This window comes from Eubalaena glacialis, chromosome X, assembly GCF_028564815.1.
Source record: "Eubalaena glacialis isolate mEubGla1 chromosome X, mEubGla1.1.hap2.+ XY, whole genome shotgun sequence".
Classification (NCBI taxonomy): domain Eukaryota; kingdom Metazoa; phylum Chordata; class Mammalia; order Artiodactyla; family Balaenidae; genus Eubalaena; species Eubalaena glacialis.
The window spans coordinates 42,541,572-42,556,803 of NC_083736.1; the positions used below are offsets into that span (position 1 = coordinate 42,541,572).

Consider the following 15,232-nt stretch of genomic DNA (forward strand, 5'->3'; position numbering starts at 1 on the left):
TATGAAGCCACTTAAATTTGATGAAGATACTACAAAAAAGAAAATTATAGACCAGCTTCGCTTAAGCATATGAATGCCCAAAATTGAAAAATATTCTGCATAGAACAGTAATAAATTGAATTACACATTTTTTAAAGTAATGCATGCACAGGGTAAAAATTTCAAGCAAAAGCTTTGTTCAAGAAAAGGTAAAAAATAATTCTTCCTCTCACTCTGTCCCCATGTCTCCTTCTTCAGTGTTTCATACATTCTTCCAGAGATAATGTATGCATCTCTATCTAGATATATGAATCTCTTAAAGAAATTTTTTTTTTTTACAAATTAAAACACATTCTGGTCCTTGTCTTAATGATCATTCCATTGCAGTTGTACATAGCTTATCCCAGGGATTCTGAACTGTGGCACTATCGCCATTTTGGGCCAGATTATTCTTTGTTGTTTGGGACGGTCCTGTGCATTTTAGCATGTATAGCAGCATCCCCGGCCTCTATCCGCTAGATGCCAGTAGCACTCCCTCCCCCAGTTTTGACAACCAGAATGTCTCCCAACATTGCCAAATGTCTCCTGGGGGACAAAATTACACAAGGTTTCAAACCAGTGGTCTACCTTATTTACAAAAATAGCCACTTGATATTCTACTGGATGGAAATGCCATTTATTATTTACCTTTCTCCTAGTGATGTATACTTAGGATATTTCTAGGCTTTTGCTACCATAAACAACATAGCAGTGAATATCCATGTACATTCCAGTTGTATGCATGTGAGTATATCTTTCTAGAAGTGACATTTCTAGGTCAGTGGCTACACACATTTTGAATTTTGATTTAAGATTGTCAAATTGCCCTCCAAATAGCATGTAGCAGTTTGTACTCCTGGCAGCAGTATGATGCCTTTTCCCATAAACAGGCAATCACAGTGATTTTTGCCATTGTGAGGGGAAAAAAGAGTGGTGCATTTTAATTTGCATTTCTTGAATTGAGTGTCTGTTCATATTTTTAAATGCCATTTGCACTTTTTCCTTTCAGAGGATTATTCTAAGTTGTTTGCCCATTTTTCTCTTGGGTGTGGAATTACTTTGATTGCTGATTGCTAGCTCTTTATGTTAACTTAATAAGTAAATTAGACCTCTATCATGTATGTTGTAAATATTTTTTCATGGTTTCTCATTTGACTGGGTTTACGTATCTTGGAGAGTAGACACTTAAATTTTTAAAATGTGGTCTAATTTCACAATCTTTAGTGGCTTCTAGATTTCATGTATTGCTTCAAAAGGCTTTTGTGAGTCAAGATTATAAAAATGTCATTTCAGTTATGGGGAAAGGAGTGGTTAATGAATGATGGTGGCACAACTGAGTTTCCATCTGGATGGAAACAAAAGCTAGACTCTTCTACATCATATGAAAGTAAAATGCCAGATTGATTAAAGAGCTACATATATATTTGAGAAATTAGATGAAAATTTAAGAGGATATTTCTGTAACCTTGCTCAATGCAAGAAATATTTTTAATGAAATACAAAACCCAGAAACCATACAGAGAAAGACTGTCAGATTAGACTGCATTAAAATGTTAAAATCTGTACAGTCAAAAGACATTTGAGGCTGAAAGGCAGTGCATATGATACACGGAGGATTTATAAACAGAAAATGCAAACTGATGGTACAAAAAAGACCAAAAACGTGATAGAAAAATAGAAAGATAATACAGGCAATCCAAAAAAAAAAGGGGTGATGCCATAAGGGAAGACGTTTAACTTTTCCTTATGGCTCATTTTTATTCCTCCTTTTCTGTTGCATTCCAGCAAATGAAACCAGTCTTGGCCCTTCTACTAACTGTTTGCCTTCCAGGTGGAAGTGTGTGTGTGTGTGTGTGTGTGTGTACAAAAAACCCCAAAATTTTTGCACGGGTTGTTTTTAATGAAAATATGCTCCTACTATGCATACTCTGCTTTTTTTCATTTAACAAAAATATATCAGACATCCTTTCATGTCAGCCAATTTTTATAATGGCCGTTTTAGAGTATAGCCATAACAATTTATTTAACCACTCTGTCATCCACCCAGTCCAGGTGCAGCTTGTTGACTGTCAGGGTTCATTCTTATCAGAAGCAATGTCGCCTGGTGATATAGCTGTCATGCCACCATCATTAGATTCCCAGGAACACAGGACATTGAGGGTCATCTCCCCTGACTTTTTGCTAATGCAAATAATGCTGCCTTGACCATCCTTATGGCCATATAAATATTTCAGTAGGATAGAGTCCTGGTTAAAATAGGAGAAAAAAAAATGTAATAGGTACTGCCAAACTACCTGTCAACCAGCCTTCTGTGAGAGTCCTCATGTTCCTATATGAGGACCAGTGGCTCGTGAACAGTGAGCCACTCGTGAACAGTGGCTCTTCTCTAGCTTTTGAATGTTTACCAACCTTATAGGTAAAAGACAGTATCTTACTGTTTAATTAGCATGTATTTGAACTTTAATGAGGTTTATAATCTATTTGTATGTTTATGCTTATATTTTTGTTGCTATGAATCTTTTGTCCATTCTATTGAGTTGTCTTTTCTTAACTGACATCAAGAAGTCTAGGGTAACAATCCTAGAAAGGGCACTGCTGCATTAAAGAGTATTTGCAACATACATTTTGATGTATATTAACCTGTTGCTCCACCCCCTCCCCCCCCGAAGGCAATAAATAGTTTATCACTTCTTTGGTGTTTTTCTACACACTTGACTGCAGTAGGTATTATCAACCTGTTTAATGTTTAAGAAGCTGGAGGGTATAAATAAGTCCTGGAGATCTAATGCCCAGCGTAGTGATTATAGTCAACAGTACTGTACTATAAACTTCAAAGTTGCCGAGAGACTAGGTCTTAATTGTTCTCACTACAAAAAAGAAATGGTAATTGTGTGACGTGATAGAGGTGTTAGCTAATGCTGCTGGACTGGTGGTAATCATATTGCAAAATATAAATGTGTCAAATCAACACATTGTACATCTTAAACTTACACAATGTTATACGTTAATTATATCTCAATAAGAAAAAGAATCTGAAGGGTGATAAATGGTATACTATTATAAATTTATTTCACATTCCTCCAGTTATACTGTATTAGGTTGTGGTCTCTTTCTTAAAGATTTGTTAGAATTTTAGTGTATGAAGGAAATTAGATCATTGTTATGTAGCTTACAAGTATTTTTACCACTTTGATACTGATGTTTGAGAATTTAAAAAATTATTTTCTTTCTGCTATTTAGAAATTTCTAATGTCTAGGTAATCAAGTTTGCCAGTCTTTAGCTATATGTCTTCTGAATTTGGGGATGGCTTAGAAAGACTTTCGCCACTCTAGAATTATAAAAACTTTCAACTCGTAATTTTATGGTCATCCTAGACACATTTAACTCTCTGACATATCTGTAATTTATTTTGGAGTTCGGAGTGAGATAGCTAATGCAGCTTTATGGTATGCTTTTTCCCTGCATAAATACCTAGCCAGATTTTGCTAATGACTTCTTTTCTACAGCGATTTGAGATACTTTCATTCTGAACTAAATTCTGACCCCGTGTGTGTAGGATCTGTTAGTGGTTTTTAACTTTCTTCATTGTCATTACTGAAGCATAACACTAAGTATAGCATGAATAAAATTCTTCCTCCTCATTAGGGAAATCTGACCTTGAGTTAACCTGGTTTTAGCTTTGTGTCCCTGGAAACCCAATAATGGTGGAATGACAGCTGTATTACCAGGCATTGTTACTTAGGATCAAAATGACTCTTTTCCTTTCTTTTTAATCTGTACAAATCAAGCATGTTATTTATATAGCAAGGAAGCACTCATTTATTCTCCATTTAAATACCAGACTTGAGATTTAAGATCACGTTTGGCAGTGTACTGCAGGATGCTAAATAAGACTTCACTCATACCGCTTCGGATTTCTTGATATCTTGTTACGTTTTCCATCATCCACTGGAACAATTAGTTCAGCTTCCTTAACCTAAACTCGAAGCTTCCCGGATGTAAAAGCCAAAATGACTCTTGATTGGTAAACAAACTGCACCTGGACTGGGAAGACTGTGAATAACTGAAAATAGCTGGTAGGAAGCCACCGATTTGGGTTTTCCTGAGTCCAGTGTAACTCTCATAACTGGGCATGTCCTTTGCCAGGACCTTGGAAGATGCGCCCAGGGGCCTGTTACAAGAGATACTGGTACATGGAGCAGCTTCCGGCTTCTAAGCCAGATACTGCCTGCACTCGCCAGTGTGGCCCTGTTCCCAGGCGCCTCAGGCGGGCAGGGGCAGGTTGAGCTACTGGATTGTACTGAGAACTCCTCTTGCTGGCGTCACTGCCCTTTGGCCCACTGTTTCCTGTCTCGCTCTGCAAAGCTGAGTAAACAGGTGCCACATATGGCCCATGGGGGCCTTGTGGGTGCAAAATGTCTCCTTGAATTTAAGGCCACCAAGGGTGGATGGAACAGGATGGGATCCAGAATGTAAATAGGTGGATTATTGCTCTCTGATAGGAATCCAGGCGCTTAGAGAAGTAAATTCTTATTTGGTGGTGATAAGATCAAATACAGACTTTTCCTTTTTTACCTCAATCTGCTGACCAGGCCAGATACAGTCCTGTTCTTTGACTCATGATTGATTGGATAATCCGCACTGCTGGTCATGATTGAGTAGCTGTGTTTCGAACTGTTTGTTCTAGATCTACATCCCCTTCAAATCCTTCTCTGTCAGCCCTAAGCAGAACTGACTTCTCCCTCTTCTGGGTTCCCTGCCCTACCTCTGCCATTGCCTCCTTCCTTTCCTCCCGCCCTTTCATGTATGAGTTTGTAAGTGTTGTTTTTCTCCCTCTACTAGACTGTATGTAGCTCCTTCAATTCAGGAGGTGTTTGTTTTTATTAACCTTTACATCCTTAGAACTTATCAGCTTGGTCTCCAGTCAATAAATATGTGTTGGAAGAACGAATTTCCAGGGTAAGACATTTCTAACACTCGATCTCTTTCCCCATAGAGTTTAAAATAATTTTAGTTACATAAGCACCCTATATACTATACTATGTCAAATTGTGGATGGTGAACAGCGTAAGAACAATTACGTAGAGAAAGGCAATGCAGTGTCTAAAAAGTGCGTGCGGAAACCAGACTGAATGGACTTTAATCCTTAATTCCTACCTGTGTGACCCTGCGCAGGTGACCTCACGCTCTGTGAGCCTTCCTGTCCTCACCTGTCAGGGTTCTCCTGGGTGGTGGGGAGGACTGAAATCTTTCTACGTGTGAAGGACGTAGGATGGGCACAGAGTGGGCACTTGGTGTAACATACTGTCTCCGTCCGCAAGCCAATCACTGGGCTAAGGAGGAGTGTGCTGTTGCAGGGAACCTTGACCTTCAGGGACGTGTTTGTGGACTTCACCCTGGAGGAGTGGCAGCAGCTGGACGCCACTCAGAAGAACCTCTGCAGGGATGTCATGCTGGAGAACTACAGCCACCTGGTCTCCGTGGGTGAGGGACCCTCCACAGGGTGACTGGAACGCACCCCCTCATGTCTCCCTCTCTCTCGGCTGCTGCAGCTCAGGGGCGTCTGGGCCCTGAATGAGTCGGGCCTCAGGCTCACGGTCAAGAATTCATAATGGCGTTTGCACCCTGCACGGGATGTCCGTGCTCTCACCTTCTCTGTGGATGGTCTGCACTGAGGGCCCGCTAGCTGGGCTCACGGGGCAGTCACCGAGGCCAGACCATCTCTGCCCTGCAAGGATGGGCCTCGGTTCCAGAATGCCTCATGTGTCAATAACAAAGTCCTCTGTCATTTCCCCTCAACAGGATTCCTCATGGCCCAACCAGGTAGGATCTTCAGGTTGGGACAAGGAGAAGAGGAGGCCAGGAAGGCAGCTGGAGAAAGCCCAACACGGAGGTGTCCAGGTGAGCCCGCGCTGGGCCAGTTGGGCCAGGGCAAGGGGACCTGGTGGGTCAGGGAGAGCTTGGCCTCGGGGGCGTGCCCAGGAGTTCTTCTCAGAAACCCCAGACTTGGGGACACAATTCGGGTCTGATGGAACGAGCTGCTGTGATATCCACATGATGCCCCACCTGCTGCCCCTCTGCAGCCCCTTGTTCTTGGGGTTCAGACAGAGGCAGCCACTGTAGATCCCATCTCCACCTTCCAGCATCTGGGTGGCTAGGGAGACGTGCCCAGCCTTGTCTCCTTCCTCCTCCCTCTCCTTTCTGGAAGCTGTTGGGACTTTCCCCCTCTCTTGGGCATTTGCGTGTTCATCAGAAGACAAGCAGATGGAGGGGTGATGTTTCCTCTTTCCTTGGCATACTGTGGGCCCTCGAAGTCTGAAACGCAGTCTTTAACCTCAGGGAAATTATCCTACCTGGTTTATTGGAGTTGGGATGGACAAAAAAGCTTTGCTAGTGACCTTCAGCTCTACCAGGCCAAGTACCACCATGTCCTTGTCTGCCCTCACTTTGTGGTTAAACAGTGTCAACTTCACACAGGTTTCTGTTTTCTTATTTCTCTGAGGCTCTTCCAAATCTGACTTGATTCCGCCTGTTGTTAGATTCCTCCTCTTATCAATACTTCCCTCCCACTCAATTATTTTGTCTTTTGTGTTATCTCTATTTATTAAAAAAATAAATAAACTTGAGAGCATATTACTCCCATGACGGCATGCTTCAGTGAGCAGTGTCTCAGTTCTGGACAGAGCTGCTTCTTTCCTTTTCTGTTGTTTCTTTGTTTTTGCTCAGGGCCCCTTAGCCAGAAAGTCTTCAGACATTGGTCTTCCTCCTTTTCTCTCCCACTCACAGTGGCCACTCAGTGGCCCCTCCCGAAGAAGTCTGTAACTAACACGGAGCGCTGTAACTATTCACTGCGGTCCGTGGACCAGCAGCCTGGGCATGGCCCGGCCTCAAAGTAAAAGTGCAGACTCTTGGGATCCACCTCAGATTTACTGAATCTGAATCTGCTTTTCAGCAGCTGTTTAGAGTTTAGCTTCACAGCTGCAGCTGTAGTCAGACGCGGGCCAGCTGATCCCAGGTGACTCCCCAGCTGTCTTTCCCAGAGCCCACTCCTGCCCGGCAGATGCACCCTCTCACTCAGAGCCTCCACAGCTGTGCTGGCGTGTGCACCCACCTCCCTGTACCTTCTCCCAGGGACTTTTTGGGCTACAATTCCCTCTTCATTGCTCCGTCAATCCCGTATCAGCTGCCCTGTAGAGATTCATCAGGGTTTCTTGTCTGGTAATGGCATGCCTTATCCTGCTTCCAGTGTTTCCAGGAAGGAAGAAGCACAAACTCGGAGGCACCTTCCACCCTTTGAGTCACATTTCCCTTATAGTACAAGCTGTATTATATTAAAAGTGTCACATGCACATGTTCAGTCTAAGTCTGCAGAACATTACGGGGTACAAAGTAATCTCGGTGCATTCCCAGTCACACCTCCAAGCACAGCTTGTTTTCAAGGTTTTTGCTTTTAATTCCTCTCATGTGCATCTCCATAGGTCCAGCGAATACCTTCACACCTGCATTTCTGGAGCTCTCAGTTTTCTCTCCCCTCTATTAAAAGAATAAGGATTTACCTCAAATTACACCTCGGCCTTCTGCTCCCCTATTCTTCTCAATGTTTGTTAAATTTTTATTTTTTGTTTCTTTGTTAGCTACATTTGTAACTTTAAATAACATAGCTAAACTTCTATGTTTGCATTCCATTTGGTAACTTTTTTAAAACCTAGCCAAGTGCCTGTGGCTTTTTCCTCTGCCGGGAACACAAACCCCTAGAGGCGAGAGCCTGCATCTTATTCTCTTTCATCCAGGTGGGGGGCTGGTAGAAGCACTGGATAAGTATTGCTTTGATTGTTTTGGACAGGAGCAGAGGAAGGAGGTTTGTTATTCTTCCACAGCCCAGTGGTGAAGAGCTTGGGCTTTGGAGCTCACAGCCTGGATTCAGATTCTGGCTTCTTCACTCACAAGCTGTCACTTTGCACGCATGGCTTAGCCTTTCTCTGCCTGTTTGTAGAATGGGGCTAATGCTAGAATTTACAGGATTGTCAGAATTTAATGAGTTGATGAATGTAAAGCACCAAAAAGGGTGCTTGGAATAGAGGAAGTTCTCAATATATATTATCACACTTTTTATTGTTGTTATTAGCCATACGGAATATTTTTTTAAATGTAGTGGTCGTCAACTGGAGGTGTATCACATAGTGGCCTGTGGAACCCTTGGGATACTCATGAGTAGGCCCCACCCTCTAGAAATTGTTTCAGAAATCTGGGGTAGGCGTAGTTATGCACGTTGTGAATAACACCCTAGATAGTTGTGAAGCCCATGTCTAGTTCAGATTCATTGCTTTAACTGTCCGCTGAGAGGGGTTCAAAGGACTGGGAGACTTAGCAAGGCCATCACCTAGGAGCACAGGTCAGGTGGGATGGAAAACAGGAGCGCAACAGCTTGGTTCTCTTCCCCCATTCCTCCATTCTTTAAGCTACTTCAGGGCCTGTATTCTCCTCTGGCCCCTGGATGAAATCTCTGACAGGTCTCATAAATTCTCTGGTCATTCTGAGATAATAAAAATCTTCTATCAAGATCCAAGTATCAAGAGTAGCCTCACTGTCGTATTTATTATTTTAAGTTTGTTGAGCTTTTCACAGAAAGAACTTTTACCTTTGTTAATTTTCTCTATTGTGTGTTTTCTGTTTTCCTTTTACTTTTATTTCTACTTCTACTTCTTTGAGTTTACTTTGCTGTTCTTTATCAGCTCCTTTTTCCCCCAACATTTTATTATGAAAAATTTCAGACAAAACAAGCAAAAGAATTATGGTTTGAACATCCATATAATACCACCTAGATTCTACAATGAATGTTTTGCTATATTTGCTTTATCTCCTATTTGTGTACTAATTCCTCTGTTCTTCCATCAATCTCCCTTATTTTTTGTGTGGGATGCATTTCAAAGTAAGTTATGGAGATCAGTACACTTCACACCTAAATATTCCCACAGGCATATCATTAACTAGAATTAAATATTTGTTAGTATTTTTTCTATCCTTAATGCTTAACAGGTAGTTTAATAAAAGGAAATGCATAAATAGCACAATAATGATAGTGGGTTGTATATGGTAATGTTTTAACATAATTTCCACATGCATTTTCCATGTATTGTCATGATATTTATTCTGATGTAACTGCATTCTTTTCTTTAAAATGAGGTTTATTGAGGTATAATTTATATACCATGAAGTTCACCTCTCTTAAGGGTACAGTTCTATAGCTTTAACAAATATATAGTCATTTAAACACCACCACAATCAAGATATTGGACATTTTCATTCCCCCTAAAACATTCCCTTGTTCCCCTTTACAATTAAACTTCTCCCCTACTCCCACACCTGATCTTGTTTCTTCTAGTTTTGTTTTTTCTAGAATGTCATATAAATGAATCTTATAGTATGTAGCCTTATGTATCTTGCTTCTTTCATTTACCTTAATGCTTTTTAGGTTCATCCATGTTGTGACATGTATCAGCAGTTTGTTCCTATTTGTAGCCGAATGATACTCCATTTGCTTATCCATAGACCAGGGTATGCACTTTTGAATTTTTTCCAACTTTTGGTTATTATGAAAGAAGCTGGTATGAACATTCATGTTCAGGTCTTTGTGTGGACATATGTTTTCATATTTCTTAGGTAAATATCTAGAATGGGATTGCTTGGTCATGTGGTAAGTGTATGTTCAACTTCACAAGACGCTACCAAACTGTTTTCCAGTGTAACTGTACCATTTTGGATGCCCAGCAGCAGCATATGAGTTCCGGTGTTCTGCTACCTTGCCAGCACTTGGTATTATTAGTATTGTTAGTCTTTCTTTCTAGTAGCTGTATAAGAGTATCTCACTGTGATATTAATTTGCATTTCTCCAGTAACTGATGTTCAGCATCTTTTCATGTGTTTATTTGCCATCTATACATCTTTGGTGAACTGTTTCTTGTAATCTGTTGCCATTTTTGTTATTATTAAGTTGTGAGAGTTCTTTATATATTCCGGATGCAAGCCCTCTATCAGCTATGTGTTTTCCAAGTTTTTACTCCCATGCTGTGGCTTGTTTTTATCTTAACAGTGTCTTTCCATAAAAAGACATTTTTAATTTTGATAAAGTCCAGTTTATCAAGTTTTTCTTTTATGTTCCATGCTTTTTGTGCCCTATATAACAATTCTGTAACCCAAGGTAACAAAGATTTTCTCATATGTTTTATTTCAGAGGATTTATAATTTTAGCTCTTATATTTAGGCCTATGGCCAATAATGAGATGGCTATTTTTACCTGGTATGAGGCAAGGGTCATTGTTTTTCTTCTTTTTTTGGCATATGCATATTTAATTGTTCAAGCAGCATTTTTGGAAAGACTGTCTCTTCTCCACTGATTTACCTGGGCACCCTTGTCAAAAACACTTGCGCACATAAGCATTGGTCTATCTGCCAATACTGCACTGTCTTAATTACTGTAGCCTACATTAAGTGTTCACGTCAGGTACTGTGAGTCTTCCAACTTTGTTCTTCCTTTTCATAATGTTTTGGTCCTTGATATTTTCATATAAATTTTAGAATCAGCTTGCCAATTTCTGCACAAAAGTCTACAGGGATTTTGTTTGGGATTACTTTGAATCTGTGGATCATTGAAATACTAACAATATTGAGTGTTCCGATTCACAAACATAGTGTATCTCCCAATTTATTTAGGTCTATAAAAATTCATCTCAGTATCTCAGTAATATTTGGTAGTTTTGAACGCATAGGTCTTGCATAGGGAATGCAACTGCAATTTAAATATTTCATTTTAAACATATCTATTTGCTTTTTGTCAATATCTCCTGTGGGTTTTTTTTTTTTTAATTTAGTGGTTGCTCTGGGGATTAAGATATACATACTTAACCCTTTCACCACCTGTAGTTATATTTTAACTCTTCAAGTCATATGTAGAAGGTTTACAGTAATATAGGTCTCTTACCTTCCCTCCTTTATGTTATAGGTTTTCAAATGTATTATATCCACATATATTTTAAACCCCTCAGATGATGTTATAATGTTTGCTTTCAACTGTCATACATACCTTAAAGAATTCAAAAGGAGAAAACTAGTCTCTATATTTACCCAGATATTTTACCATTTCTGTTGATCTTTATTTATTCCTGAAGTTCCACGTTTCCCTCTGATATGATTTCCCTTCACCCTGAAGAAGATCCTGTATCATTTTTCTTAGAACAGGTCTGCTGGTGACAAGATCTCTTAGTTTTTGTTCTCCTGAGAATTTTAAAATTTTGTCTTCATTCTTGAAGAATATTTTTGCATCAGTGTAGAATTCTGGGTTGACATTTATTTTCCTTTAGTATTTTTAAGATGTTCCATTATCTTCTGGCCTCCATTGTTTCTGATGAGAACCTCACAGTCATTTGAATCATTGTTTCCTCATATGCAGTGTGCTTTTTTTTTTCCTGGCTATATTCAAGATGTTTTCTTTAACTTTGCATTCCAGATGTTTGATTGTCATAATTCTGGGTGTTTCTTTGAGTTTATGTTGTTTCTGGTATTCTGAGCTTCTTCAATCTGTCAATTTATGTCTTTCTCCAAATTTGGGAAGTTTTTTGGCCATTATTTCTTCAGACCTTTTTTCTGCACTAGTCTCTTTTCCTTTGAGGACTCCAATGACATGAATGTTGGACCTTTTGATATTGTCCTAGGAATACCTGATGCTGTATTTCTTTCTTTTATTTTTCCCAATTTTTTTGTCTCTACTCCTCACCTTGGCAGGTTGGATCATTTCTGTCAGTTTAACTCCAAGTTCATTGACTCTTGCCCCTGTCATCTCTGTTCTGCTGCTCAGTTCATCCCATGTGTTGTTTTTGTTTGTTTGTTTGTTTTTAATTTCAGATATTGTCTTTTTTAGTTCTAAAGTTTCAATTTCTTTCTTTTTTTTTTTTTTACAGTTTCTGTATCTCTGTTGAGAACTTCTGTTTATCCATTAATTTCAAGTGTGTTTGCCTCATAGAGCTTAGTTTCAACAGCTGCTTAAATGTCTTTGGTATTTCCAGCATCTGGCATCTGTTGATTATCTTTTCCCTTGAGAATTGGTCACATTTTGCTAGTTGTTTGTTATGTTGAATGATTTTGGATTCTATCTTAGATAGGGGTGATTGTGTTGTTCCTTTTAATCTTTGTTTATCATGTAATAAACCTAGTTAGATTCAAACCACTAGTTTTGTCTTGCCTTTTGTGGGTGTTGATTCCGGTTGGTTCGGTGTTCAAAGCCTTTGCTGTGCTCATTTGCATCTGTGTTGTGTGTGCACCATTTGGGGGTTAATTTGAGACTTTAGTCTTGAGTGGTGGTTTAAGTCTTTGTGCAGTTTTCAGAGCCTTTGCTCTCCTGTTTTACGGTTGTCTCCATGCATTTGTCACTCAGGTGTTAGACTTGAGCTGTGGTTGAAATCTTAGTTTTGTTCAGTTCTTAAAGCTTTGGTGTGAGTCTTTGCTTTCCCTTGTACACACAGCTCTTGGATGAGCTCAGGACTTCTGGAGTTTTGTATGCCATTGGGACAGAGTCTTGTGAAAAAAGAGCAGGGACAAAAAAGAAACTCACTGGTATATGGGCTGCTTCTCCACTTTTTGACTCACCTTCAGAGTCTACCTGCTTTTTTTTTTTTTTTAACGTGTCAGAGTCCTAAGTAGCTGCTTTATATATTTTGTCCAGAGTTTTTAGCTGCAATAATCAGCAGGAGAGAGGGGCTGTACTAGACATACTCCACTGTGGCTAGAAATGGAAACCTTGATTTCATTCGTTCTTGCTTTTATCTTTATTATTTCTGTTCTTCTGCTAGTTTGAATTTAATTTTCTCTTTTCCTAGTTTCATAAGGTAGAAGCTTAGATCACTGATTTGATAGCTTCCCTTTCTAATATAAGCATTGTGAATGTTATGACTGCCTCTAAGTACTGATTTAGCTGTTTTAGCCTCTGTATTTGTGGTGTAACTGACATACAAAAAACTGCATGTATTTAAAGTGCATAATTGGATAAGTTTTGACATGCACACACCCAAGAATCCATCACCACAATCAAGATAGTGAAGTCATAGAGTGAGCTGGGAAGTATTCCATCACCTCTTTAGTTCTTTGGAAGAATTTGTATGGAATTGGTGTTATTTCTTCCTTGAAAGTTTGATAGAATTCCCCAGTGAACTCATCTGGGCCTGGAGTTTTCTTTGTGGGAAGGCATTAAACTACAATGTCAATTTCTTTAATAGATATTGGGTTATTCAGATTATTTCTTCATGAACAAACTTTGGTAACTTGTCTTTCAAGGAGTTTGTCCATTTCACCTAAATTGTCAAATTTATTGGCATAAATCTGTTCACAATATTTCCTTATTATCCTTTTAATTTCTGAGGGTGTGTGGTAGTCCCATTTTAGTTAAAAAAAAAAAGTCTAATCACATGTAGAAGTGAAAACTATGAACTTCATTTAAAGGGAAATCTCTCCCCCAGCTAATGCCTGCTTCAGTGCTTCAGGCTGGAGTTTTTAGTAGCAAAGGAAGCATGCTCAGCTTTTTCTTTCTTTACTCCCCCTCACTCCCCTACGCAACAACTAGGCCATCTCTGGCTCCTTGGGTGAAGCAAGTGAGGAAGGAAGGACATACAAAGGACAAAAACAGTTTGCCCTAACTGATAAAGATGTGATCTGATATCGATGCCCTCTGCATGTGGCAGATTCCAAAGACTGATTGTTCCTGTCCCTGGCATGTTTATGGTTTCCTTGGAGACGCCCCAGCTAGGAACCTTGACTACAGTTTCCTCAATATAGGCAGTGCCTCTTTTCCAACGAGTTATTTAATATATCTCCTCCCCACCCTCACCCTGCAGCACCATCGTGTACTTCCAATCTCTTTTTGCTGAGGTCACCTTGATACTAGCAGAAAGCTCTCTCTCCAAAGTAACCCAATCCTGTTCCTATCCAGAGGGTCCACATCTGGCTTGTGGAGTACGTGTGTGTGGTGGGATCTGCACCTTGATCTCTTCACCCCCCATGCAACCTCTTTTCTGCGGTCACAGACTGCCTCACCCTGCCTGTCACCTGTAGAGTTTTTCTAGGTGCAAATCAGGTGCCAAGTCCCCTGCATCCTCAAAACTCTACTGGGCGTACATCAAGCAAGTTGTCTCTTTGAAGTTTTTCTTACTAGATTAGGGCTGAGGCAAATGTACTCCTCCTGCCCCTATTGTTAGAGAAAATGCCACAGCTTTCCAACAGCTCTCTCTGAAGAAAGTTTCTTCCTCAGCTTCTTCAACCTTAATACTCATAGTTTTAAGGTGTCTGTTACTGCTGAGGGACATTAAGTGGTTTTGGCCTACTCATTTTAAGTCCTGCAAAGGCCTCTGGACTGGGGAAGCACTTGGTAGTATTTTATTACCAGCCTTTGAAACAAAAAGAGTGGGTTTTTTAAAAAAATATTTATTTATTTATTTATTTTTGGCTGCGTTGGGTCTTCATTGCTGCGCTGGCTTTCTCTAGTTGCGGCGCGCAGGCTTCTCATTGCGGTGGCTTCTCGTTGCGGAGCACGGGCTCTAGGCGCGCAGGCTTCAGTAGTTGCAGCACTTGGGCTCAGTAGTTGTGGCTCATGGGCTGTAGAGCGCAGGCTCAGTAGTTGTGGTGCACGGGCTTAGTTGCTCCGCGGCATGTGGGATCTTCCCGGACCAGGGCTCGAACCCGTGTCCCCTGCATTGGCAGGCAGATTCTCAACCACTGTGCCACCAGGGAAGCCCAAGAGTGGGTTTTTTTTTTTTATTATTTGTTTATTTATTTATTTATTTTATGGCTGTGTTGGGTCTTTGTTTCTGTGCGAGGGCTTTCTCTAGTTGTGGCAAGTGGAGGCCACTCTTCATCACGGTGCGCGGGCTTCTCACTATCGCGGCCTCTCTTGTTGCGGAGCACAGGCTCCAGACGCGCAGGCTCAGTAGTTGTGGCTCACGGGCCTAGTTGCTCCGCGGCATGTGGGATCTTCCCAGACCAGGGCTCGAACCCGTGTACCCTGCATTGGCAGGCAGATTCTCAACCACTGCGCCACCAGGGAAGCCCAAGAGTAGGGTTTTTAAAAATGTTTTTATTTCCTTGTGATGAGAACTTTTAAAAAATTGTTTATAAAACAATTTCATAATAGATTTTTTAATTGAGGTATAGTTGATTTACGATGTGTTAATT

At 40.4% G+C, this 15,232-nt stretch overlaps 1 protein-coding gene across 1 annotated transcript in view; it reads left to right on the forward strand.

Moving 5' to 3' along the window:
* The window catches only part of ZNF674 (zinc finger protein 674), a 31,835-nt gene that overhangs the window by 3,854 nt on the left and 12,749 nt on the right, over positions 1-15,232 (forward strand). Inside the window, 2 exon segments of the mRNA XM_061177947.1 lie at positions 5,377-5,503; positions 5,822-5,920. Coding sequence (XP_061033930.1) covers positions 5,377-5,503; positions 5,822-5,920 — 226 coding nt within the window.